General features: G+C 43.3%; 1 protein-coding gene across 1 annotated transcript in view; it reads right to left on the bottom strand.

Moving 5' to 3' along the window:
• LOC126269352 (glutamate-gated chloride channel-like) overlaps positions 1–27,298 on the bottom strand; it is a 128,132-nt gene that overhangs the window by 12,204 nt on the left and 88,630 nt on the right. Inside the window, exon 8 of the mRNA XM_049973988.1 lies at positions 16,097–16,231. Coding sequence (XP_049829945.1) covers positions 16,097–16,231 — 135 coding nt within the window. The remainder of the gene's footprint in view (positions 1–16,096; positions 16,232–27,298) is intronic.

Here is a 27,298-nt window from a genome sequence, read left to right as displayed (position 1 = left end):
TCGTGATGACTGGGTGTTGTGTGCTGTTCTTAGGTTAGTTAGGTCTAAGTAGTTCTAAGTTCTAGGGGACTGATGACCTCAGATGTTAAGTCCCATAGTGCTCAGAGCCATTTGAACCATTTTGAATGGCCATATCTCTTAGTTGCATTGACTTGGAAGTTTCACATTTTTCGTCTCCAAGGAACAATAGCCCTTAATATATGACATAAATTTAAATTTGATTCGTCAAAGCGTTCCTGAGAAAAAGGGTTTTGAACAGTCGGACAGATGGACAATGAAGCATCAATGTGTTCTGTAAGAGAGGTTTTACGTTCCGATTTTAGTTTTATGTGGAGCAACAAATTATTTAGACCTATTAATAAGAAAATTTACGAAAATAGATTTCCCGAAGATGCACAAGAATTTTAAATATACGAGAATCTTTTCTGTTATTAAAGACAGGTGAACACAGTATGCGAATGAAGTCGTAAGAATATATCACATTTCCATTTACTCCATTCCGGAGCTCTATCAGAGTTAATTTTGGTTAAAGCTGACGCGTAATGGTCCGCACACTCGTCAAGTACTTAAGCGGTGGTCCGTGCGGTTTCAGTACGAGAAACTTATCGCTAGCTTTGTAATCAACTAGTTCCTCATTTTTCTGATTCACCTACTTATTCTGAACTTAGCAAATTATAAGACTTAAGATTTGGGAAAAAATTATGCTGAAAAGCTGAAAATACACTCCTGGAAATGGAAAAAAGAACACATTGACACCGGTGTGTCTGACCCACCATACTTGCTCCGGACACTGCGAGAGGGCTGTACAAGCAATGATCACACGTACGGCACAGCGGACACACCAGGAACCGCGGTGTTGGCCGTCGAATGGCGCTAGCTGCGCAGCATTTGTGCACCGCCGCCGTCAGTGTCAGCCAGTTTGCCGTGGCATACGGAGCTCCATCGCAGTCTTTAACACTGGTAGCCTCCCGCGACAGCGTGGACGTGAACCGTATGTGCAGTTGACGGACTTTGAGCGAGGGCGTATAGTGGGCATGCGGGAGGCCGGGTGGACGTACCGCCGAATTGGTCAACACGTGGGGCGTGAGGTCTCTACAGTACATCGATGTTGTCGCCAGTGGTCGGCGGAAGGTGCACGTGCCCGTCGACCTGGGACCGGACCGCAGCGACGCACGGATGCACGCCAAGACCGTAGGATCCTACGCAGTGCCGTAGGGGACCGCACCGCCACTTCCCAGCAAATTAGGGACACTGTTGCTCCTGCGGTATCGGCGAGGACCATTCGCAACCGTCTCCATGAAGCTGGGCTACGGTCCCGCACACCGTTAGGCCGTCTTCCGCTCACGCCCCAACATCGTGCAGCCCGCCTCCAGTGGTGTCGCGACAGGCGTAAATGGAGGGACGAATGGAGACGTGTCGTCTTCAGCAATGAGAGTCGCTTCTGCCTTGGTGCCAATGATGGTCGTATGCGTGTTTGGCGCCGTGCAGGTGAGCGCCACAATCAGGACTGCATACGACCGAGGCACACAGGGCCAACACCCGGCATCATGGTGTGGGGAGCGATCTCCTACACTGGCCGTACACCTCTGGTGATCGTCGAGGGGACACTGAATAGTGCACGGTATATCCAAACCGTCATCGAACCCATCGTTCTACCATTCCTAGACCGGCAAGGGAACTTGCTGTTCCAACAGGACAATGCACGTCCGCATGTATCCCGTGCCACCCAACGTGCTCTAGAAGGTGTAAGTCAACTACCCTGGCCAGCAAGATCTCCGGATCTGTCCCCCATTGAGAATGTTTGGGACTGGATGAAGCGTCGTCTCACGCGGTCTGCACGTCCAGCACGAACGCTGGTCCAACTGAGGCGCCAGGTGGAAATGGCATGGCAAGCCGTTCCACAGGACTACATCCAGCATCTCTACGATCGTCTCCATGAGAGAATAGCAGCCTGCATTGCTGCGAAAGGTGGATATACACTGCACCAGTGCCGACATTGTGCATGCTCTGTTGCCTGTGTCTATGTGCCTGTGGTTCTGTCAGTGTGATCATGTGATGTATCTGACCCCAGGAATGTGTCAATAAAGTTTCCCCTTCCTGGGACAATGAATTCACGGTGTTCTTATTTCAATTTCCAGGAGTGTATTTGCGACACAGTCGTCTCGTGTATACCCGTCTTCTGCTACACCAGTCAGAAAACCTGGGTCTGCTAAACAGCACGAAAATGTTTTCATTCCGCTTCTTTGAAACATCACCCGTGATTCTTTAATGATTTTCGGGAAGGAAGTTCACCAGCCTAATAATATTTGTGTTGATAAACCTGTATAAACCTCTACAAAAATGGCTCTGAGCACTATGGAACATAGAACTACTTAAACCTAACTAATCTAAGGACATCACACACATCCATGCCCGAGGCAGGATTTTAACCTGCGACCGTAGCGGTCGCGCAGTTCCAGACTGAAGCGCCTAGAACCGCTCGGCCACTCCGGCCGGCAAACTTCTACAGTTACTCTCTTCAGTATTTCTTTGGGCTGTGTATATATGATTTTATTTCTTCCGAGCAACATAAAATCTGCCAGTTTTACTAGCAAAAGCTCGGTAAAACTGAACCACAACAGAGATTCCTCAACTCGAAGAATACTACAGAGCTCATTTCAAAAAACGGAGAACGCTCTCCGTTTGTAAGAAACTTATATGCTTCTACTCATATGATTCGGAGAATTTTCTTTGCGTTGAGCAACTTCCCTCACTCTTTCACTCAAGCTCACAAGATTCTCAGGTGAGTATATTCTCCGTTCTCGCTTTACTCATGCTAACCTGGGCATGCTGTCCGAAATTCCGAGAATAAAGTACATTCTCCGATGTGGCGCACGAGTTGAATAATTTCCCAAAGAAGGAGTTTCTTGTCAATTTCACAATTTCACGTGGTTATATGAACGTTCTGTAGATGTACTTCAGTGGCAGGGGGGAACTTATATAGAACATCCGAACCTTTAAAACCACCTTTCTCTATTTTTTATGAATTCAGTCTCAATTTTTTTTCGAATGAGGGGTTATGGCACAGCAACTTCCCATTGTGCCACTTATTAAGAGTCCTTCTCGTTCCATTCTCGTTCGAAGCGAGGAAGGAATAACCGATTAAGTGCCTCTGCGCCCGCTGTGAGTAGTCTGGTCTTCACGGTCCGTATGGGAGAGGTACGTAGGAAGCTGCAGTACATTCTCTGATACTTCCTGCAATATTTAAAACTTTTATAAGTAGGCTTCGTTTACGTTTGTCTTTAAGCGTCTACCACTTGACATTTATTCAGAGTTTCCTTGGCCCTTTCTCGTGATTCAAAAAACTTGTGACCACTCATGTTGTCCTGTTTTGTTTTCGTTTACTATCCCTTGTTAATTCCATTTGGTATGAGTCCCAAAACTTGGACAGTTTTATACGGTGGATGACACGAGTATTTTGTAAGCAATTTCCTTTCTCCTTGCTCACTACATTTACCCAGCCTCTTTCCGATGTACCACAGTTAGGCACCTCCTTTACCTAGCTGACTATTGTTTTCCTTATTCTTGTAAATTGTTACAGCCAGGAAGTTGGATAAGCTGACTCACTGCTCTTTTTATTAATTGGTATTGTAGTCGAACGATAATACATTTCTTTGTTTTTCGAAGGACACAATTTCAAATTTCTAAACATGTAACGCCTGAATTTGCAATTTTTATCAAGTTCTTTTGGTATTTGAGCACCGTGTTTCGGATAGTACTTCATTACAGACAACAGCATCATCTGCGAAATTTAACTAAGTTTTATACTATTAATATTCTCTATTAGTTCATTAAGATGGTAGATGAACAACAAGGGTCACAACAACATCCCTTGGGCTACGTCTGAAGTCGCTTCTACTTCAACAATGGACCATGGCCAACGAGGCTTTTCAAGATCCACGGGAAGAACTGCTTTTTTTTTAGAGATGAATGTGGCTGATTTTTAAGTAATAGCCAAGGTTGTAAGTTGTCTCCACTTATGTTTCTCAAGGGGTGCAGAGTTAGTTCAGATATGACACACTTTAAGAACGAATCCTCTTCATATTTAATTTTTAATTAAGTAGGCGTAATATTTTACATAGGCATCACATTGACGGTTCGAAGTTGGCTTTTTAGTTGGATTCTCTAGGTCTTCAGGGTTCGCCTTCCCAATGAATATACTACATTTAGTGTAGCACCCCAAGGTAACCTAAAGGCTTCAAAACAGATGATGCGTCACAAAAGCAAAAATTTCAAACTGCTCGTATTCCCTTAGCACCTCATAGTACCCAACTAGCATTACTGCAGATATACCCGCCTAGAAAATGATTCAGTCATTATAAGATACGTTTTATCTTCTTCAAGAGCATGGGAAATATGTACCATTATGTTGGGTACAACGACATATGGTAATTTGGAGAAACGAGAAAGCAGACCAAACAAACTTGGGGTCTTGCAAGCAGAGTTGCTGACTCGATGTTCCATTTGTTTATCTAACAATCTCTTCACGCCATTGTAACTTCCATTATTCATAAGCGAGGACTTCAACGCAAATCATCATACGTGGTGACGTGAAATGAACGATGCACATGGAAGGCAAATATTAGGAGCCACAGATGGCAATGTAAAAGTGCTGAGTAATTATTCAGCGACAGCAATCACTTCGCCACTAAGATGAAGATCAACTATCAATGTTACACTTTTCTCCCCTTTTCTTCTGCCTGACAACTGGAACTTGAAAACTTTTACGGTACACTCACGTCGCTTTCAAAAACAAACTGAATATTTACTGAGCAAATACAGAAAGAAACAAAAATAAAATTTAAAGAAATGCATTGTTAAATAAATTTCACGGGACTAGGGCCTCCCGTCGGGTAGACCGTTCGCCTGGTGCAAATCTTTCGATTTGACCCCACTTCGGCGACTTGCGCGTCAGTGGGGATGAAATGATGATGATTAGGACAAGGGGAGAAAATCTCCGAAGCAGCGGGGAATCGAACCCAGGCCCTTAGGATTGACATTCTGTCGCGCTGCCCACACAGCTACCGGGGGCAGACAGTGCATTGTTGTGATTACAGTTCAACCATGAAATATGCATTACATAGCTTAGAGGGACTGAGGAATGCTCAACAGCTATAGCTCGACGTCTCCGGTATTAATAGGGTATAGGAATCATCAGATGTTAGATAATTACTAGAAATAAAGAAGCATTAACGCCTAAGCGAAGCAGATTTTGGAAAAAGGGAATAGGACGTCATGGACGGCACAGTTCACGCCGCTTAGAAATAGATGCGGCATGAATGTATCGAAGAAAGTGAAAATTTCCCTGTAAAAAACTAGGCTCAACTACAAAAACAGATAATTCTGCATGGTTGACAAACTTTGAAGATAAAATTGCGCCACCAGCTATGCCAGATAAATCATTGTTACTATCAGACAATAATACGTGAAGAATCATTTTCAATTCTTTCTACGGAACAGGTATTACAGAAAGTAATTCATTGAATTCCAGTATGCCCCCTGTCTTTGGCAATACATACTACCCAATGTTGGGCATTTACTTTAGAAAACCATCATTTTCTTATTGCAGATAGTGAATAAATTATGATCCAGGAAAACAAGATCAAAATCTGAACCACTCATGTTATTATTCCTATACTGAAGCCCAACAAATCCTTCAACTGTCGAATCTTATTGACCAACAGCACCATCATCTTATATGATGACTGGAGTTAAGAAAACATCTGCCAGATTCTCAGATTAACTTCAAGAGAGAAAAGCAAAGACAGATAGTTTATTAACATACTTAAAGGTTGTGAACGAACAGAAATGTTAATTGCTGAGTTTTGAATATAAGTAAGATACATGAAAAAGAGAAAATAAATATTTATGTCAGAATTAGGAAAGGCTTAACAAACAATAATGTTCATACAGGGGTCTGAAATTTCACAACAGAAAGAAAGCTGCTGCTTAGCTGGATAGAGAAAATCATTGGTCTGAAATTAGCAAATATTCGCCTGTCATGCTCATACAGGAGATATAGAATACGAGTATATCACTTACAAGAAACTCCTCAGTTTATATTTCAGAATCAGACACTATTCTCAAATGAGTTCTTTTCGCAGAGCAGCGGCAACCGGACCAGTCGATTTCCACAAAATGAATAAAACCCCAACAATGGTTTAAATAATATTATTTTATTGTTTAACATCGGTTTCGGAATAAAGTAATTCTTTCTTCTGGCATATACTGTTACGATGGAAACAGTGTGTTACCGTTATGGATAGCAGTAATTCAGAAATGAGTTCCACCCCAAGATCTTTGGACCTTTCCGTTGGTGGGGTGTCTTGCACGCGTCAACGATACAGATAGCCGTACCGTTGGTGCAACCGCAGCCGGAGGGTATCTTTTGAGAGACCAGACAAACGTGTGGCTCCTGAAGAGGGGCAGTAACATTTTCACTAGTTGCAGGGGCAACAATCTAGATTATTGACTGATATGACCTTTTAGCATCAAACAAAACCGGCCTCGTTGTGTTGGAACTGCGAACGCCTGAAAGCACAGCCGTAATTTTTCCTGAGGGCGTGTAGCTCTACTATATGGTTAATAGTAGGTTAGTTTTGTTATTTGGGCAACAAGACAACTGATTATGGCCGAAATAGAGAGGATATCAAATGAAGACTCACAATGGCAAGAGAGGTATTTCTGAAGAAGAGAAAATTGTTAATATCGAATATAAATTTAAGTGTTAGAAGTCTTTTCTGGAAGTATGTTTATAGAGTGTAGCCATGTATGGAAGTGAAAGGTGGACAATAATCATTTCAGACAAGAAAAGAATAGAAGCCCTGGGAATTTGTTGCTACAGAAGATCGCAGAAGAGTAAGTGGGTAGATCGCGTAACTAATGAGGAGGTGCTGAATAGAACTGGGGAGAAAAGAAGTTTGTGGACCGATCTGACTAGAAGAAGGGATCAGTTGATAGGACACATTTTGAGACATTAAGGGATCACTAGTTAATACTGAATGGAAGTGTGGAAGGTAAAATTTATAGAGAGATAAAGAGATGAATGCTGTTTTTGTGATTTGATGCAGGTATCCATTCTACTCTATCCAATGCAAATCACTTCATCTCCGAGTAACTACTGCAATCTACGTCCTTCTGGATCTGCTTACTGCATTCATCTCTTGGTCTCCCTCTACGATTTTTACGCCCCACGCTTCTCTCCAGTACTAAATTGCTTGCCCCTTGATGCCTCTGAATGTGTTCTACCAATCGATTCCTTCTTCTGGTCAGGTTGTGATACAAATTTCTCTCTCCCCAACTCTATTCAGTACCTACTCGTTGGTTACGGATTTACCCATATAATCTTCAGCATTCTTCTGTATCACAAATCAAAAGCTTCTATTCTCTTCTTGTCTAAATTGCTTGTCGTCCACGTTTTTCTTCCATATATGCCTGAACACCATAGGAATACTTTCAAAAAGGACTTCCTGACACTTAAATCTATACCCAATGTTACACATTTTTCTTCTTCAGAAACACTTTCATTGCTATTGACTGTCTACGTTTTATGTCCTCCCTACTTCGACCATCATGCTTCCCAAATAGTAAAACTCATCTACTTCTTTAAGTGTCTCGTTTCCTAATTTAATTCTCTCAGTATTATCTTATTTAATTCGACTACATTCCATTATCCTCGATTTACATTTTTTTATGTTCATCTTACCTCCTCCTTTCAAGACACTGTCCATTCCGTTAAGCAGCTCTTACACGCTCTTTGCTGTCTCTCACAGAATTACAATATCGCCGGAAAACCTCAAAGTTTTTATTTCTTCTCCATGGATTTTAATTCCTACTCCAAATTTTTATTTTGTTTCCTTTACTACTTGTTCAATATACACACTAAACAACACATGGGTAAGGCCACAACCCTGTCTCACACCCTTCTCAACCATTGCTTCCCTTTCAAGCCCCTCGACTTTTATAACTGTCGTCTGATTTTTGTACAAATTGTTAACTGCCTTTCGCTACCTGTATTTTACCCCTGCCACCTTAAGAATTTGAAAGATAGTATTGCAGTCAACATTGTCAAAAACTTTCTTTACGTCTACACATGCTAGAAAGGTAGGTTTTCCTTTCCTCAACCTATCCCCTATGAGAAGTCGTAGGGTCAGTATTGCCTCCCGCGTTTCAACATTTCCCGTGAATCCAAACTGATCTTACTCCAGGTCGGCTACTATCAGTTTTTTCATACTTCTGTAAAGGATTCGTGTTGGTATTTTGCAACCGTGACTTATCAGACTGATAGTTCGGTAATTTTCACGCTTGTTCACCACCTGCTTTCTTTGGAATTGGAATTACTATATTGTTCTTGAAGTCTGAGGATATTTTACGTGTCTCATACATCTTGCTCACCAGATGGTAGAGTTTTTTCAGGGCTGGCTCTCCCAAGGCTATGAGTAGTTCTAATGCAATGTTGTTTACTCCCGGAGCCTTGTTTCGAATCAAGTCTTTCCGTGCTTTATCAAATTCTTCACGCAGTATCATATCTCCCTTCTTATCTTCATGTACTTTCTCTTCCACTTCCATAATATTGACCTCAAGTGCATCTCTTTACATAGATCCTCCATAAACTTCTCCCACCTTTCTGCTTTCCCTTCTTTGCTTAGGACTGGTTTTCCTTCTCAGCTCTTGATATTCGTACAGGTGGTTCTCTTTTCTCCAAAGGTCTCTTTAATTTTTCGGTATGCAGCCTCTATCTTACCCCTACTGATATATGATTCCCTATATTTGTCCTCTAGCCAATTCTGCTTAGCCATTTTGCACTCCCTGTGGATCTTATTTTTTAGACGTTTATATTCCCTTTCGTCTGCTTCATTTACTATGTTTTTATATTTTCTCCTTTTCTCATTGTGTTACCCAAGGATTTTTACTAACCTTACTTGATCTTCTGCTGCCTCCACTACTTCATTTCGTAAAGGTAACCGTTTTTCTTCTGCTGTATTCCTTTCACCTGTTCCTGTAAATCGTTCCCTAAAACTCTGTCTGAAACTCAATACCTTCTCTGGTTCTTTCAGTTCATCAACGTTCCATCTCCTTAAACCCCTGCCTTTTTGCAGTTTCTTCAGTTGCACTCTACAGTCCATAACCAACAAAGTTGTGGACAGTCCATGTCTGTCCTTGGAAATGTCTTACAATTTAGGACCTGGTTTTGAAATCTGTCTTACCATTATAAATCAATCTGAAAGATTTAGAACCTGGTTTCTAAATCTCTTTCTTACCATTATAATTCAATCTGAAACATACCATCGTCTCCAGGTCTCTTCCTCGCATACCATCTTCTGTCAGGATTCTTAAATTAAATGTTGGCTGTGATTAAATTATGCTCTGTGCAAAATTCTACCAGACAAGTTCCTCTTTTATTGGTTTCCTCCAGTCTATATTCACCAACAATTTTTTCTTTTCTTCCCAGTATCCCATGACTATTAAATTTTCGTCTCCATTAACTATCCAGACAATTTCTTTAACTCATCATACATTTCCTCAAACTGCTCCTCATTTGCGCAGCTAGGTAGCATATAAATTGCATATCTGTCGTGGGTGTGGGCTTAACGTCTATATTTGCTACAACAATACGTTCACTATGCTATCATAGTGGTTTATTCGTGTTCCTATTTTTTATTCATTCTTAAACCTACTCTTGTATTACCCCTATTTGATTTTGCAGCTCTGTATTCATCTGACAAGAAGTCCATTTCCTCCTGCCACCGAATTTCACTAATTCCCACTATATCTACATTTAACCTATCCATTTCCCTTTTAAAATTTTCTAACATACCTGCCCGATTAACGAATCTGACATTCGACTCTCCGATAGGCAGAACGCACTTTTGTTTCTCATGATAACGACATACTTCTGTGAGATGAATGCAGTAAGCATATTCAGAAGGAAGCGGGTTGCAGTAATTATTGGGAGACGAAAAGGCTTTCACAAGATAGAGTAGCATGGATAGCTGCATCAAACCAGTCTTCGGATTGAAGACCATAAAAACAACAGCAAAATGGTGACCAGGCATTACTCACATAAATCGAAAAAGTAGTTTAGGTTATCTTCGAGCTCACGCTATCTGTGGAATAATGTTTAGTATCTCAGTTAAAAATAGGAAACCTAAGACTTTATCAAAAGAAGAAAATCAGTTACAAAACCACTATACAATCACAATGAAGAGCCAAAGAAACTGGTACACGTGCGTAATGTCGTGTAGGGCCCCTGTGAGCACGCAGAAGTGCCGCAACACGACGTGGCATCGACCCGACTAATGTCTGAAGTAGTGCTGAAGGGAACTGACACCATGAAGCCTGCAGGGTTGTCCATAAATACGTAAGAGCACAAGGGGGTGGAGATCTGTTCTGAACACCACGTTCCAAGGCATCCCAGATATGCTTAATAGTATTCATACCTGGCGAGTTCGGCGGCCAGTGGAAGTGTTCCTGGAGCCACTCTGTAACAATTCTGGATGTGTGAGGTGTCTCATTGTCCTGTTGGAATTGTCCATGTCCTTCGGAATGCACAATGGACATGAATGGATGCAGGTGATCAGACAGGACGCTTACATACGTCATCAACAGTCCAATGTCGGTGTTGACGGGACCAGGCGAGGCATAAAGCTTTGTGTCGCGCAATCATCAAGGGTGCACGAGTGGGCCTTCGACCCCTAAATCCCATTTCGATGACTTTTCGTTGAATTGTTTTCGCGCTGACAATTGTTGACGGCCCAGCATTGAAAACTGCTGCAATTTGCGGAAGTGTTGCACTTCTGACACGTTGATCGATTTTCTTCAGTAGTCGTTGGTTCCTTTCTTGCAGGATCTCTTTTTGGCTGCAGCGATGTTGAAGATTTGATGTTTGTAAATTCCTGATATTCACGGTTCACTCGTGACATGGTCGTACGGGAAAATCTCCACTTCATCGCTACATCGGAGATATTGTGTCCCATCGCTCGTACGCCGACTATAACACCACTTTCAAACGAACTTAAATCTTGATAACCTGCCAATGTAGCAGCAGTAACCGATCTAACAACTGCGCCAGACACTTGTTGTCCTGTATAGGCGTTCCACCCGCAACGCCGTATTATGCCTGTTTACATACCTCTTTAATTAAATACGTATGCAAATGGCTGTTTTTCTGCCGCTTGAGTGTATAACCAGATGTACAGTTTCCCTTCCTCTCTAGTGTATAGAGTATCAATACTGTTTGATTTTGTTTTCACACACGCAGTTTTAAACCTTTCAGTAACCACACCTAGATGCTGTCATGCGTCATGTGTGGCTTCTCTACCCCCAGCTCTTTACGGTTTTCTTGCTGGTATGACCTGAAGAGCAGGACGGTGGTTGCTGTTCGGATCCTATGTAAGTGTGGTCCTTTTCCTCTTTTTAATATTTCTTAGGTGTTTCGTGATTCTGCAGACATTGGTTTTCTAATCGGAGTAAGAAAAATTATATGGTATACACTCAAAAATAAAATTACCCTACACAGTTTTATAGCATCATAAAACGTTATACTAATTTCTTTTGGCCATAATACAGGAATTAAAAGGCAGTCACTACGTAGCAGTTAAAGATGAGATCCCATCGAAACCGTGATTCCACAAAACCGACAACAGTAGAAGCATCTCCAGTTCCATAAGGATGAGGCTAAACTACTGGAATTTTCCAAGCGATTTTTACCGCCTTCTTCCAGGCGAAACCATTAGTATGAGGGTGCAAAGAATTAACTGTCAGTGCGAAACGCTTTGCTATTTGCTTTCCGTCTACAAAGAATTCTGCAGCTAAAGACAATGAAGAATCTGATAACGAAAGATATACCTTTCCTTGTATCCATCAGCACTCTCTTTCGATCAGGAGTTGTTGCCATTTTTGATCTAGTGAAAAAAATCTGAACAAAACGAATTTATACATTCAGTGCACGTTCAAAATAATAACAATAAAGTTATACATAGATAGTAAATAATATAACATCAGTTAATGAAAGGTTATGACTGCAGTGTTTGCAATGTAATATGATACATTACCAATAATTATTCTGTTGGTATAGTGAAATTTGTTTTTAAGTACACTTTGCCATTATGTAATCTGTGCCTTAATTAATGTTTGTTATACTCAACGTGAGTGTCCTGTAATGTGTACACACAAGATGGCTGTAAGGTCAAGAGGTCGAAACTAATAAAGAACCGAACAAATCAAAATCAAAATTATATTTCACAGTTGTCTCGCCCTTCAGTCAAAGAGCGATCCGTCAGTGGGGTCTTGAATAGGATCACAGTTCACTCTACATCTGGCGGTAGTGAATATGTCCCATCCATCTCAACTAACTCCAACGATAATGGCAGGGGTAAGGGAGGAGGGGTGTGGAGGGAATAACGTATTGCGAAAGAAATACAAAATATATCCAGAGGATGGTGGACTACTGTTGACGGAGGGCCTAACTAAACTGAGGTGACAAAATTCATGGATGCCTCCCAGTATCGTGTCGGATCTTCTTTTGCCTGGAGTAGTGCAGCAACTCGACATGTAAAGGGCTCAGCAAGTCGCTGGAAGACCCCTGCAGAAATATTGAGCCATGCTTCCTGTATAGCCCGCCATAACTACGAAAATGTTGCTGGTGGGTGCAAAACTTGTGCACGAACTGACTTCTCGATTATGTCCCACAAATGTTCGATGGGGTTCATGTCATGCGAACTGATTGGCCAAATCATTCGCTCGAAATGTCCAGAATGTCCTTCAAATCAGTCGTGAACAATTGTGATCCGGTGACGTTGAGCATCGTATTTCATAAAATTTCTGTCGTTGTTTGGCAACATGAATTCCTTGAGTGGCTGCAAATGGTGTCAAAGTAGGCGAACGTTACCATTTCTAGTCGATGATCGGATCAGTTCCATGTAAACACAGCCCACACCATTATGGAGCCACCATCAGCTTGCACAGTGACTTGCTGACAACTTGGGTCCATGGCTTCGTGGGGTCCGCGCCACACTCGAATCCTACCGTCAGCTCTTACCAACTGAAACTGGCACTCCTCTGACCAGGCCACGGTTTTCCAGCCGTCTAGGGTCCAACCGATCTGGTCACGAGTACAAGAGAGTTGCTACCATAGCACATTAACAGCAGATTTCGTATCATTGTCCTAACGAATGCGTTCGTCGTTAAGTCCCACATTGATTTCTGTGGTTGTATCACGCAGTGTTGCTTGTCTCTTATCATTGACAACTATACGCAAACGCCGCTGCTCTCGGTCGTTAAGTGAAGGCCATCGGCCACTGCGTTGTTCGTGGTGATAGACAATGCCTGAAATTCTGTATCCTCAGCACACTCTTCACACTATAACTCTCGGGATCTTGAATTCCTTTTCGACTTCCGAAATAGCATGCCCTTCCGTCTAGTTATAGCTACCTTCTGCGTTCAGAGTCTGTTAATAGCCGCCGCGCGGCCATAATCATGTCGGAAATATTTTCACATGGATCACCTGAGAGCAGATGACAGCTCCACCAGTCCACTGTCCTTTTATAGCCTGTGTACGTGATACTACCGAAATCTGTATATGTGCATATCGCTATCCCATGTCTTTGGCACCTCAGTGTATATGTTTGTCTGCTCGAGCAGATTTAATTGGAATTCATAAGCGTTTATGGGAATTAGAGACCTCAAATATAACAAAAAATGAAGGAAGCGAAAAATAGAACTATTTACTTTATTCGTAACTAACGAGCATTGTCTTAAGGAATGGAAACTGGAAACTTGTGGTAATTCCTATGGGACCAAACTGCTGATGTCATCGGCCCCTAGGCTTACACACTACTTAATCTACCTTCAACTAAATTATTCTCAGGACAACACTCGCACTTATGCTCGAGGGAGGACTCGAACCTCCGACGGGGGTAGCCGCGAGAACCGTGACAAGGCGCCTAGAACCCCGCGGCTACTCCGCGCGGCTCATAAGGAAAAAAAGCTGCACTCTTTCCTACAACTGTTTGTATTTCTCTTGTTAGAGCAGTACAAAAAAGTAGTTCACCATCAAGACTTTCTCGTTTAGTTGAGCTGTATAAGGAAAGGGAAACTAAAACTCTACACTCATGCTCATAAATTAAGGATAATGCTGATACATGGTGAAATAGTGCTCTGGTTGGCGGTTTGTGGGTTCAAATCACCTCGCGTTTTGACCATGTGGTGCATTTGACCTGAGGTCGTCGCACGTTGGCGCTGGCAGCAGTTCACATACGCAGAAGTGTGTTGGTGCATCTCAGAGTACGGTGCAGCGAGTAAGTGTACAGATGTTTTCAGACGTTCTGATGGTGACTGTGTGTTGAAAATGGCTCAAAGAACACACATTGATGACATTATGAGGGTAGAATAGTAGAGCGACTGGAGGCTGGTCAAACACAGCAGGTCGTAGCACGTGACCCCCGTGCGTCACAAAGGGTGATCTCAAGATTATGGCAACGATTCCAGCAGACAGGAAACGTGTCCAGGCGCTACATTGCGGGACGTCCGCAGTGTACAACATCACAAGAACACTGATATCTTACCATCGGTGCCCACAGACGGCCACGCAATACTGCAGGTTGCCTTGCACGGGACGTTACCGCATCCACTGGAACGGTTATCTCCAGACACACAGTCTACAGACGACTGAACAGACATGGTTTATTCGCCTGGAGACCTGCAAGGTGCATTGCACTGACCACTGGTCACAGGAGAGCCCGTAAAGTCTGGTGTCAAGAACACACTACATGGTCATTGTAACAGTGGTCCCGGGTTATGTTCACGGATGAGTCCAGGTATAGTCTGATCAGTGATTCTCGCCAGGTTTTCATCTGGCGTGAACCAGGAACCAGATAACAACCCCTTAATGTCCTTAAAAGGGGACCTGTATGGAGGTCATGGTTCGATGATGTGGGGTGGGATTATGATTGGTGCACGTACAAAAAAATAGCTCTGTGCACTATGGGACTTAACTTCTGAGGTCATCAGTCCTCTAGAACTTAGAACTACTTAAACCTAACTAACCTAAGGACATCACACACATCCATGCCCGAGGCAGGATTCGAACCTGCGACCTTAGCGGTCGCGCGGTTTCAGACTGTAGCGTCTAGAACCGCCCGGCCACCCTGACCGGCAGTGCACGTACAACCCTGCATGTCTTTGTCAGGGGAACTGTAACACGTCAGATGTATCGGGACGTAATTTTGCACCAGAATGTCCGCATTTTTCAGGGGTGCAGTGAATCCCACCTTCCTCCTGATGGATGATAACGCACGACCCCACCGAGCTGCCATCTTGGAGGAGTACCTTGAAACGGAAGATATCAGGATTATGGAGTGGCCTGCCTGTTCCCCAACGAGTACGTCTAGGATGCTCTCGGTCGACGTATCGCTGCACGTCTTCAAACCCTAGAACACTTCAGGAGATCCGACAGGCACCGGTGCAAGAACGGGGGGGATATACCCCAGGAGCTGCTCGACCACCGGATCCAGAGTTTGCCAAGCCGTTGTGCGGCCTGTGTACGTGTGCGGGGTGATCATATCCCATACTGACGTCGGGGTACATGAGTAGGAAACAAGGCGTTTTGTAGCACATGGTTTTCTCAACTTATCACCATTACCGTGGACTTACAGATCTGTGTCGTGTGTGTTCCCTATGTGCCTATGCTATTAGCGTCAGTCTTGTGTCGTGCCACGTTGTGTGGCACCACATTCTGCAATTATCCTTAATTTATGAACATGAGTGTAGAAGGATAACTTATAGTGGAAGTTGACAAACAAGGAATCCAGAGCAAAGAGGGAAAACATGTCAGACGAGGGGATGAAGTAAAGAGGATCAGAATCATATAAATACGAATTCTGTTTATAAAGGACAAAACAGTGCAATTAGCTTAAAATATTGAGATAAAGTGGCATTATGAGATCCACAAACGAGAAATGCAACTTTTGGTATTGTTTCGAGAAGCATTAATGCTAAATATTTCCCTAAAGTCGGTCCATATTTTTCAGTACTTAGAAGGCAAAGAATACGATGTTACCTGTGTTTGTCCTGGCGTGGCAGTAATCAGTAACGAACTTCTCTAGAGTGAAGCGTGGAAGGCGCAGGTTCTTGACCACTTGCACCGGGTCGCCGTCTTTCCACATGAACACCAGGTCATCAGTCGTCCAGCCATCTACAAACCGCAAAATCTGCAGCTGCTCTCTCCCAATGTACACCCAAAATTTTCAGCATTACAATTACCAAGCAGAAAAATATATCACTAAGTAGCATAAGCAACTTTTTTATAAGCAATAAATGTACTAGTATATTACGAATGTACTTCTCAGTGCATTGCATATTAAGGTTGAAGCCATTTTTTGACACTGCGTATTAAAATTTTTGAGCCTGCAAAACCACTCCTCAGCGTGAGGTTGTACAATACTTACTTAAAACATTTTTCTTTACAAACAAACTTGGGAAATTGGACTCGCTATTTTCTTAACTATCTCTATACGCGCTTACTTCTGGATAGTGTGCCAGAAATGGTTACTGCAACAGCTGTTTTTCTTTCGCAATTATTTTAACATCAGGTCTGTTCAAATGTTAACCCCCAGATAATACTGTGCAGATCCGTCACAGCACAGTTCTAGTAGGTTGTTGGTAAGAGTAGTATAGTACCGTCAACTATGGTGACTACAATGCGTCCATCAACACCGAATGAACATGGAGGATGTACCTACCTACTAATCTCGCCCCATCGTGCGGTGTCACAACAGCTCAGTAGCAATAAAACAGAGGCCTAGTCAGTCGATCAAGGAAGTGCATTATCAATACACTACCTGACAATATAAGTGAATCGCCGAGATGGGGAAGTGGAAAAGAAATGAAAGTTCATAGGCTGAATGTGTGTGTGATGTTATTTCAGTGATGAACAAAATCGAATCAAATTTACAAAGAACTTGGCAGTGTGGACCCACTTATTACTATGACGTTGCACCTCTTCTGGCCTTGATGTAAGCACTGGTTTTGTTGGGAAGGGTGTGACAGTGCCTTTGTGTCCTCTCCTGAGGCAAGCTGACGCATGACTAGAGACACACGCCACGTGTGGACGAATGCTGTTCCGTTGAAAGATGGCACGACGATACTGTCGCATGAGCGGTAACACATTAAGACGCAGGCTGTCGTTGGCATACAGTTGTGTCGTCATACTTCCTCAATGACCACCAGCCGCGACGTGAGGTCTTAGTCGATGCTTCCTCACACCATGACGCTAGAAGTGACACAGTTGAGCATCTCTAAAACATTGGCAGAATGGGACCTCTCCCTAGGTCGTCGCCATACTAGCCGACGATAGTCATCCGGGGTAGTGCAGAACCGCGATTCATCGCTGAACACAGTGCAACGCCATTCATTAACAATCCATACATCCCGCCTCAAGGCACCATACCCCGCCAAACGCGGTGATGCTTGTTGTGTTGCTAATGGCAGCCTAAGCACTAATGGTACGATATGACACAGGAGTAGCGGGAAGTCCATTAGTTGTTCTCGACTGCCAGCGTAGGTGTGAACGGGGTTGCAACGTGCTTGGTGCCCATTAGGGGGATCCTCCGAGCTGGTGGTCAGACGTGGCCGACCGGAACATTCACGACGAGTCAGGCTGCTTTCACGTTCCAACTTCGACTCACATACCCCACAAATCTGGATATTACACGTTCCCACAAGCAGGTGCCTATCGAACTCTGTCAGGTGCTGATAACTGTGTTTCACAAGATTACGTGGCATCTCCGTGTCTTTCACATGGAAACTCAATATCTGACACTGGCAATAACCCTTATATACGCTACTGGCCAATAAAATTGCTACACCAAGAAGAAATGCAGATGATAAACGGGTATTCATTGAACAAATATATTATACTAGAACTGACATGTGATTACATTTTCACGCAATTTGGGTGCACAGACCCTGAGAAATCAGTACCCAGAGCAACAGACCTTCATACGCCTGGGCATTCAGTCAAACAGAGCTTGGATGGCTTGTATAGGTACAGCTGCCCATGCAGCTTCAACACGATACCACAGTTCATCAAGAGTAGTCACTGCCGTATTGTGACGAGCCAGTTGCATGGCCACCATTGACCAGACGTTTTCAATTGGTGAGAGATCTGGAGAATGTGCTGGCCAAGGTAGCAGTCGAACATTTTCTGTACCCAGAAAGGCCCGTACAGGACCTGCAACAAGCGGTCGTGCATTATCCTGCTGAAATGTAGCGTTTCGCAGGGATCGAATGAAGGGTAGAGCCACGGGTCGTAACACATCTGACATGTAACGTCCACTGTTCAAAGTGCCGTGAAGGCGAAAAGAGGTGACCGAGACGTGTAACCAATGGCACCCCATACCGTCACGCCGGCTGATACGCCACTATGGCCGTGACGAATACACGCTTCCAATGTATGTTCACCGCGATGACACCAAACACGTATGCGACCATCATGATGCTGTAAACAGAACCTGGATTCACCCGAAAAAATTACGTTTTGCCTTTAGTGCACGCAGCTTCGTCGTTGAGTACACCATCGCAGTCTGTGATGCAGCGTGAAGGGTAACAGCAGCCATGGTCTTCGAGCTGATAGTCCATGCTGCTGCAAACGTCGTCAAACTGTTAATGCAGATAGTTGTTGTCTTGCAAACGTCCCCATCTGTTGACTCAGGGATCGAGACGTGGTTGCACGATCCGTTACAGCCATGCGGATAAGATGCCTGTCATCCCTACTGCTAGTGATAGGAGGCCGTTGGGATCCAGCACGGCGTTCCGCAGCATCCTCCTGAACCCACCGATTCCATATTCTGCTAACAATTGGATCTCGACCAACGCGAGCAGCAATGTTGCGATACGATAAACCGCAATCGCGATAGGCTATAATCCGAACTTTATCAAAGTCTGAAGCGTGATGGTACGCATTTCTCCTCCTTACACGAGGCATCGCAACGTTTCAGCAGGCAACGGCGGTCAACTGCTGTTTGTGTTTGAGAGATCGATTGTAAGCTTTCCTCATGTCAGCACGTTGTAGGTGTTGCCACCGGCACCAACCTTGCGTAAATGCTCTGAAAAGCTAATCATTTGCATATCACAGCATCTTCTTCCTGTCGGTTAAATTTCGCGTCCGTAGCACGTCATCTTCGTGGTGCAGCAATTTTAATTTCCAGTAGTGAATCATACCAGGTCTTGTAACAATACTTACCAAGACATAACTAACGCACTCTTTTGGCTGTTCAGCCTTCGGAGTATTGGAACTCTTTGTAGTTAGGGCCTACATAGCCACCAATGGTACGAACATGAAATAAATCATGAAACTATCTGACCATAACTTACGTGTGCTTCACTTTTAGTATCAGACAGTGTAAATGTGTTATTTTCTCGCAAAATGCGAGAGTCATTTGCGGAAAAGCCCTGTAATGGTAGTTGCAAGGACTCCTCAAGTAGGAAATACATCGGAAGTCATTCATTTTTCTGGGACATACGGTTCATCTATTACTATGTAATTAAATAAAAGAGCTCCTCTAAACAGGCTGTACCATTTATCCTGACCACCTTAAATAACTGCTTGTCCAGATGCACCCAGGGGGACATCAATCAGCATGATTGCCTTCGTTGTAGCTTTGTTTTTTTACAAAGATATGAACAGCGATATGATTTCTTTAAAAGGCACCCTGTATGTTTTATTCGGTAATTAATTTCCTCTCCTAAATACCTATTCAAAAATGTATCACAGTGTACCATCCATTGAAACACAACGTTATTAATTGCATAACACAATATTGACGTTGGCGCTCCCAGCGCTTAGTGCACGTACTCGGGGAAATGAAACACATCCACGTGTTGAGGTTGACAGAGGACAAATGTAAATGTAAGTAGAACGCACACCCGTCATTCCGTCAACCATTGTCAGTTAAAGAGTAGAATGTACACCAATGAAGAGGAGGTAGAAATGCTACTTATCTACGGGGAATGTAAGTTAGCAGAACAGTAATTGCAATACTGTTTTCTAATGTACTGGTTGATTTAGTACAATAGTTTAGTCCGTTTAAATACTGTTGTGTAGAGTAGGCATACAGTAAAGGCTGTCCTTCCTACATAACGTTTCTTTTATTGTTGTTGTTGTTGTTGTTGTTGTTGAAGGCAGGCGAAATGCTACGCAGGCAGTGGAACTGTACAGAGAGCGATATCGTGACAAGAACCCACCTTCCCGACGGATGTTTTCTCGTCTTGTTGCGACGCTTCAGGAAATGGGAAGTTCCAACCCACGACAACGCAATCATCGTTGCACTTGCTTCCGTTGCTATGAATCCACGATAGCTTGAACACGAGATTGGCATTCCTAAAACCAGTATACATCGTATTCTTACACGTCACCGGTTCCATCCTTACCATGTACACCTACATCAATAATTGCATGGAAATGATTTCCAAAATCGTGTACAGTTCTGTCGGAACAGCAGCAAATCCTCGCCAACCCGAACTTCTTCTCCAATGTTCTATTTACCGATGAATGTTCCTTCTCAAACAAAGGACAGGTAAATACAAGGAGCACGCATTATTGGTCCAGCGACAACCCATGATGGCTTAGACAGGTGGAACATCTGCCTCAATGGAGAGCTAAAGTCCAGTGTGATATGCTTGGTACTACAATTATTGACCCTTATTTCATCAATGGTAATCAAAACGGCACAGCGTATGCCAACTTCCTCAGATGAATTCTTCGTCCAGTTCTGGATGAAGTGCCGCTAAGAACCAGAATGTTTGTGTGGTATCAACAAGATGGTTGTCCAGCACATAATGCCTTGTGCGCACGTCGTATTCTGAAGCGAAGGTATTCTACCAGATGGAGTGGTCGAGGAGGAACAGTTACTTGGCCTGCTAGGTCTCCTGGTTTAAATCCTCTGGACTTTTTTCTTTGGGGATGCATTAAAGACGTTGTCTATTCCAACAACTCCAGACGACATGCAGGAACGTATCGTGCTTGCTTGTAGCTCTCTTCAGCAGGCAACACTGGAAGCAGTAAATAATCCTTTCATTCAACGAGTGCAACAGTGTATTGGTGTCCAGGGTCACCACTTTGAGCACCTTTGTATTTTATACTCCCGGGAAATGGTACAGGAGAGTCAAAATAAATTTTATGTTATGTTTTTACATGGTTTTCATTTGTTTTCTGACAACTGTAGCAAGTGGACGAGTTTATGATCCCTGGCTCAAAGTCAATGTTGTGTTATGTTACTAATAACGTTGTGTTTCAGTGAATGGTACAGTGTGATACATTTTTGAATAGGCCCTTAGGAGAGGAAATGAATTACCGAATAAAAAATACAGGGCGCCATTTAAAAAATGCATACCGCTGTCCATGTCTTTGTAGAAAACAAAGCTACAACGAAGGCAATCGTGCTGATTGACGTCTCCCTGACGGCTAAAGAACATTTGCTTGAAACATTTTGTAATTTGCATCTGGACAAACGGTTATTTAGGGTGGTCAAGATAAAGGACACATCCTGTATATTCTCAGGGACTGAAACTGCGTCGTTTCATGACAGTAATGAATCTTTTAAGGATCCTTTATTGTATGATTATATGATAGCGGAACAAACACTGGTAGCAGTTACTTCTGTAAAATATTTGGGAGTATGTGTGATGAACGATTTGAATTGTTGGTAAGGCGGGTCCAAGGTTGAGAATCATTGGGAGAGTCCTTAGAAAATGTAGTCCATCAACAAAGGAGGTGGCTTACAAAACACTCACTCAACCTATACTTGAGTATTGCTCATCAGTGTGCGATCCGTACCAGGTCGGGTTGACGGAGGAGACAGAGAAGATCCAAAGAAGAGCGGCGCGTTTCGTCACAGGGTTATTTGGTAACCGTGATAGCGTTACGGAGATGTTTAGCAAACTCAAGTGGCAGACTCTGCAATAGAGGCCCTCTGCATCGCGGTGTAGCTTGCTTGCCAGGTTTCGAGAGGGTGCGTTTCTGGATGAGGTATCGAATATATTGATTCCCCCTACTTATACCTCCCGATGAGATCATGAATGTAAAATTAGAGAGATTCGAGCGCGCACGGAGGCATTCAGACAGTCCGTCTTCCCGCGAACCATACGCGACTGGAACAGAAATGGGAGGTAATGACAGTGGCACGTAAAGTGCCCTCCGCCACACGCCGTTGGATGGCTTGCGGAGTATAAATGTAGATGTAGATGTAGCTATAGATGTTGATGTAGATGCAAAAAGTAATATCATAATGCCTCTCCTGGAGGCTAACGTATGCTTTAGAAACCAGAAACGTTTCTTGTCCTTTAAGAAGTTCCTCAAGCTACTTCATGAGGCTGAATGAACTCAGTTAATATCAGTATAGAATACAAATTGAATGCTCCATAGACCAATTAGATATGCTGTCTTCACAGCTACGGTACTGCGCTTCACTGGTTTGTTCGCTCTTTTCACTATTTCGGCCATTTGGAAAGTCCTCCTGAACGCTCGGAGTGCATTAAAAAAAATCTTTTGTGGTTTCCGCGTAAGTGTATAGACCACCATACGCTTCCGCCCGTACACTCCTCGCGCATTACCAAGTGGTAACAAGACGTCACTGGTGCTCAATTATTTGCCAAATACTGCATTAGTTACATCCCGCAGTCGCCGCGCCCACTTGTAATGCGGCTCAATCCTGTACGTCTTTATTGCGGTCGCCTTAGTTTTTTAATGTAAATTATTTCTTCTATTATGTTACCTAAGAAACAGTTCGTTCCTGAAATGACAGGTGTATCGTCAAATGCAATTCGGCGTCCATTCAATAATATTTGTTCTCCTACGGGTGTTTTTTCGGAATACTGTACACGTAAATTTCTTTAGTTTTCCGTCCGGCGTTCCTCTGCAATTCGTACTAGTTGCCCGATGTAACTGTAGCGACACTTACAATGTACTTTGTATACGCCGAGTGTTTAGAGTTACTTACAGTGCTTCACAGGCATTACGAGATGCCTTATTTTTGCTGGCGGCCTGATGTCAATAAACACCTGACAGAGGCTGACGTCAACTGAGTAAATATATTTGGAAATCAAAGCAGTTATCGCAACTGGAAGGTAAAGGAGATTTCATTAATTCATATCATTGCGAAATCATGTCTTCTTTTACTCTGAGTAACATCAACGAGCCAGCCACCTGGATATAGCCCCGTTCAATTCTTTTTAAAAATAATGTTAAATCTTTATTTTCCAATTACTCTCGAACGATTCTTATTCACTGGAAGAAGAGTTTCATTCTTCTATACTACAAGGTAGCAAAATCTTTCAGTCATTAATGGTACGCGTACACGTGTGTGCCGCGATATAGAGCCAGCGGTACGTTTAATGCAAAAGTTAGTCTGGATCGTGCGTGATATAAGCGCACATTTGTATCAGCCGCATGGACTGATCTAGTAAGATGCTCACGAATTGGCGATCAGTAGACTTAAGTGGTTTGACTGTCAAAAAGACTTCGTAAAAGAAGCGTGAGTACAGTGAACTTCTGGGAAAGAACCGGTTCAGTATTTCGTGATATTTCATCACAACTGCGTACCTTAGTTGGTGTTATAGTACCTACCCACTCCCTCAGCGTTGAACTGTGAATCGCATGAGACTTTTCAGTACGGAATATTAGTATCAAGAAGGTCTAGAGTAGCTGCATCGTAATTATCGGTCTATATTTCAGATCTCTTTCGGCTTCCATCAGCAAAATGGTTGGCTCTGAATGGCTCTGAGCACTATGGGACTTAACATCTGAGGTCATCAGTCCCCTAGAACTTAGAACTACTTAAACCTAACTAACCTAAAGACATCACACACATCCATGCCCGAGGCAGGATTCGAACCTGCGACCGTAGCAGTAGCGCGGTTCCGGACTGTCGCGCCTAGAACCGCTCGGCCACCACGGCCGGCTGCAAAATGGTTCAAACGGCTCTGAGCACTATGGGACTTAACTTCTCTGTTCATCAGTCCCCTAGAACTTATAACTACGTAAACCTAACTAACCTAAGGACATCACACATATCCATGCCCGACGCAGGATTCGAACCTGCGACCGTAGCGGTCGCGCGGTTCCATACTGTAGCGCCTAGAACAGCTCCGCCACCCCGGCCGGCACTTTCATCACCATATCATCAACATGAGCATGCCGTGCTGGTGAGAACATTTACATACCATACGTAATACGCCTTGCACATGTGGTTCATTATGTATTGATACCCACGTCAAGGTGAACATGACGTTCATATTACATCGATGAAAAACAGTCACGTAATTGTCAGCACTCACTTGCCATAAAATTAAGTAACTGTATTATTATATGTTTCATATGTTTAGGCACTAATTTGACAGTTGTGTTCTCAGATGTTGTATGTTTACAAAGTATATGCAAATAGACAATGATGATGCTATTTTCCACTGGTTGAGTTTCGACGTAGGCTATCTTTCATCCCATTCTGTGTTCCAGTATTACAATACCGCTTTTTAGGTAGAATTTGTATTTAAGACCTGTATGTTGGTATAATATTCCTTGTGGGTAGTTTCTCATGTGTATATCAATTTCTAGTTTTTCAAGAATGAACTTTTGTGTATACTATGCAGTACTACATATTTGTATACCCCTGATAAGCAATTCTTAAGAAGTATTAAACGTACAGATTTTAAACACAGATTCTACCCAAAAAAATTTATTGAAATAAGTAAACACGAAAAGAGATAAAATTTAAAAACAAGTAACACATAACAAACGAAGATGGCCTACGTCGAAATCCAGCCAGAAGAAAGTGATATCATTCCTCAGTATCTGCTTACCCTTTCTAAACATATAACATCATAGTAAGAGAACTGTAAAATTACCGTCAAACATATTTAACGTAAAACAAATATTACAGATACGTAATGTTACGAACAACTGAGCTCCTACTATAACGTGACACGACAGTGTGCTGCCTGCGTCTTTAAGAAAAAGGATACAATGTTCCTTCGGAGATGCATGTAAGTCCTAAGGAACATTGCACCATTCTTCTTAACGACGTAAGCACTGTACTATCGTATGTATCTGCCGATACCAGGCAGCGTCATTCAATTAAAATGGCTTCCCCTGTAAGGGAACTATAGATTGTGACACAGGACCGACGACATTTGAAAGTTTGGGTCTGGTCGTGCGTCCTGTACGGAAAACAACAGCGGTTAAGGTGACCGCTCGAGTAAGGCGGAAATCCGCGTTCGAGTCCCGATTCGGCACAAATTTTCACTGTTTTCATTCCCTTATGCTGCTGATAGCTGTTAGTATTCGCAACTGCGAATAGATTTTACGTACACTGAAAAGCCAGAGAAACTGGTACACCTGCCTAATGTCGTGTAGGGCCCCCGGCAGCACGCAGGAGTGCAGCAACACGACGTGGCATGGACTCGACTAATGTCTGAACTAGTGCTGGGGGAATTGACACCATGAAGCCTGAAGGGCTGTCCAAAAAATCCGTAGGAGTACGAGGGGGTGGAGATCTCTTCTGAAAAGCACGCTGCAACGCAGTCTAGATATGCTCAATAATGTTCATGTCTGGCGAGTTTGGTGGCCAGCGGAAGTGTTTAAAGTCAAGAGTGTTCCTGGAGCCACTCTGTAGAAATTCTGGTTGTGTGGGGGGTTGCATTGTCCTGCTGGAATAATCCAAGTCCTTCGGAATGCACAATGGACATGAATGGATGCAGGTGATCGGACAGGATATTTACGTACGTGTCACCTGTCACAGTCGTATCTAGACGTATCAGGGGTCCCATATCAATCCAACGCCTCAAGCCATCACAGGGCCTCCACCAGTTTGAACAGTCCCCTGTTGACATGAAAGGTCCATGAACACAAGAGATTGTCACCATACCCGTATAAGTCAATCCGCTTGATACAATCTGAAACGAGACTTGTCCGACCAGGCAACATGTTTCCAGTTATCAACGGTCCAAAGTGGGTGTCGACGGGCCCAGGCGCGGCGTAAAGCTTTGTGTCGTGCAAAAAATGGTTCAAATGGCTCTGAGCACTATAAAACTTAACTTCTGAGGTCATCAGTCCACTAGAACTTAGAACTACTTAAACCTAACTAACCTAAGGACGTCATACACACCCATGCCCGAGGCAGGATTCGAACCTGCGACCGTATCGGCCGCGCGGTTTCAGATTGTAGCGCCTAGAGCCGCTGGGCTGGATGTGTCGTGCAGTCATCAAGGATCCACTAGTTGGCCTTCAGCTCCGAAAACCCATATCAATGATGTTTCGATGAATAGTTCGCACGTTGACACTTGCTGACGGCACAGCACTGAAATCTCCAGTAATTTGTGGAAGGTTTGCACTTAAGTCACGTTGAACGATGTTCTTCAGTCGTCGATGTTCCCGTTCTTGCAGGTTTTTTTTCAGTTGTAGCAATGTCTAATATTTGATGTTATACCGGATTTGTGATATTCACGCTACACTTGTGAAACTGTCGTACTAAAAAATCCGTACTTCCTCGCTTCCTCGGAGATGCTGTGTCCCATCGCTCGTGCGCAGACTATAACACCACGATCAAACTCACTTAAATCTTGATTTCCTGCCGTTGTAGCAGCAGTTAGTGATCTAACAACTGCGCCAGACACATGTAGTCTTATATAGGAGTTTCCGAAGTCAGCGTCGTATTCTGGCTATTTACATATCTCTGTATTTGAATATCCATCCCTAAATCAGTTTCTTGGTCGCTTCAGTGTACATGTTACGTGACAATTTAATATCTATGTTATATGGACATCAAGTTTGCCTAGATGTCGGTACCAGTATGTAATCTATGCAGTATGGCAGGTATGTTACTTATGTGAATGATCTCATCATCATTGTATTCGCAGGCTACTCGAAAAACGCAATCAGAGCCGAAACAGATCTATCGCGAAATAAAGATGATAATTACGTTCCCTCTGTTCTGGACCTTCTTTATAATACTATCATTATCTAAGATATACTGCGCAGCAGGCTCAAATGAAAAAAACATTTTGAGTACAGCTGTAGTAACAATGACACGGCGGAAAGCGCAGTCAGTGTAGCAGCTGCGCATAGGTGGCATAGACACTCCGCCGTGACGCAAACTCTGTGGCAGACTTACCGCATTTATTCCCGATGGGCTGCTTGTAACATGACTGGAGTTTCTGGCTAACGAGATAAGGCAAAATAAGTAATGACTGTACTAGAAACAACCCATCT

This window comes from Schistocerca gregaria, chromosome 1 (assembly GCF_023897955.1).
Source record: "Schistocerca gregaria isolate iqSchGreg1 chromosome 1, iqSchGreg1.2, whole genome shotgun sequence".
NCBI lineage: Eukaryota > Metazoa > Arthropoda > Insecta > Orthoptera > Acrididae > Schistocerca > Schistocerca gregaria.
This window is presented reverse-complemented; position numbering and strand designations above follow the sequence as displayed.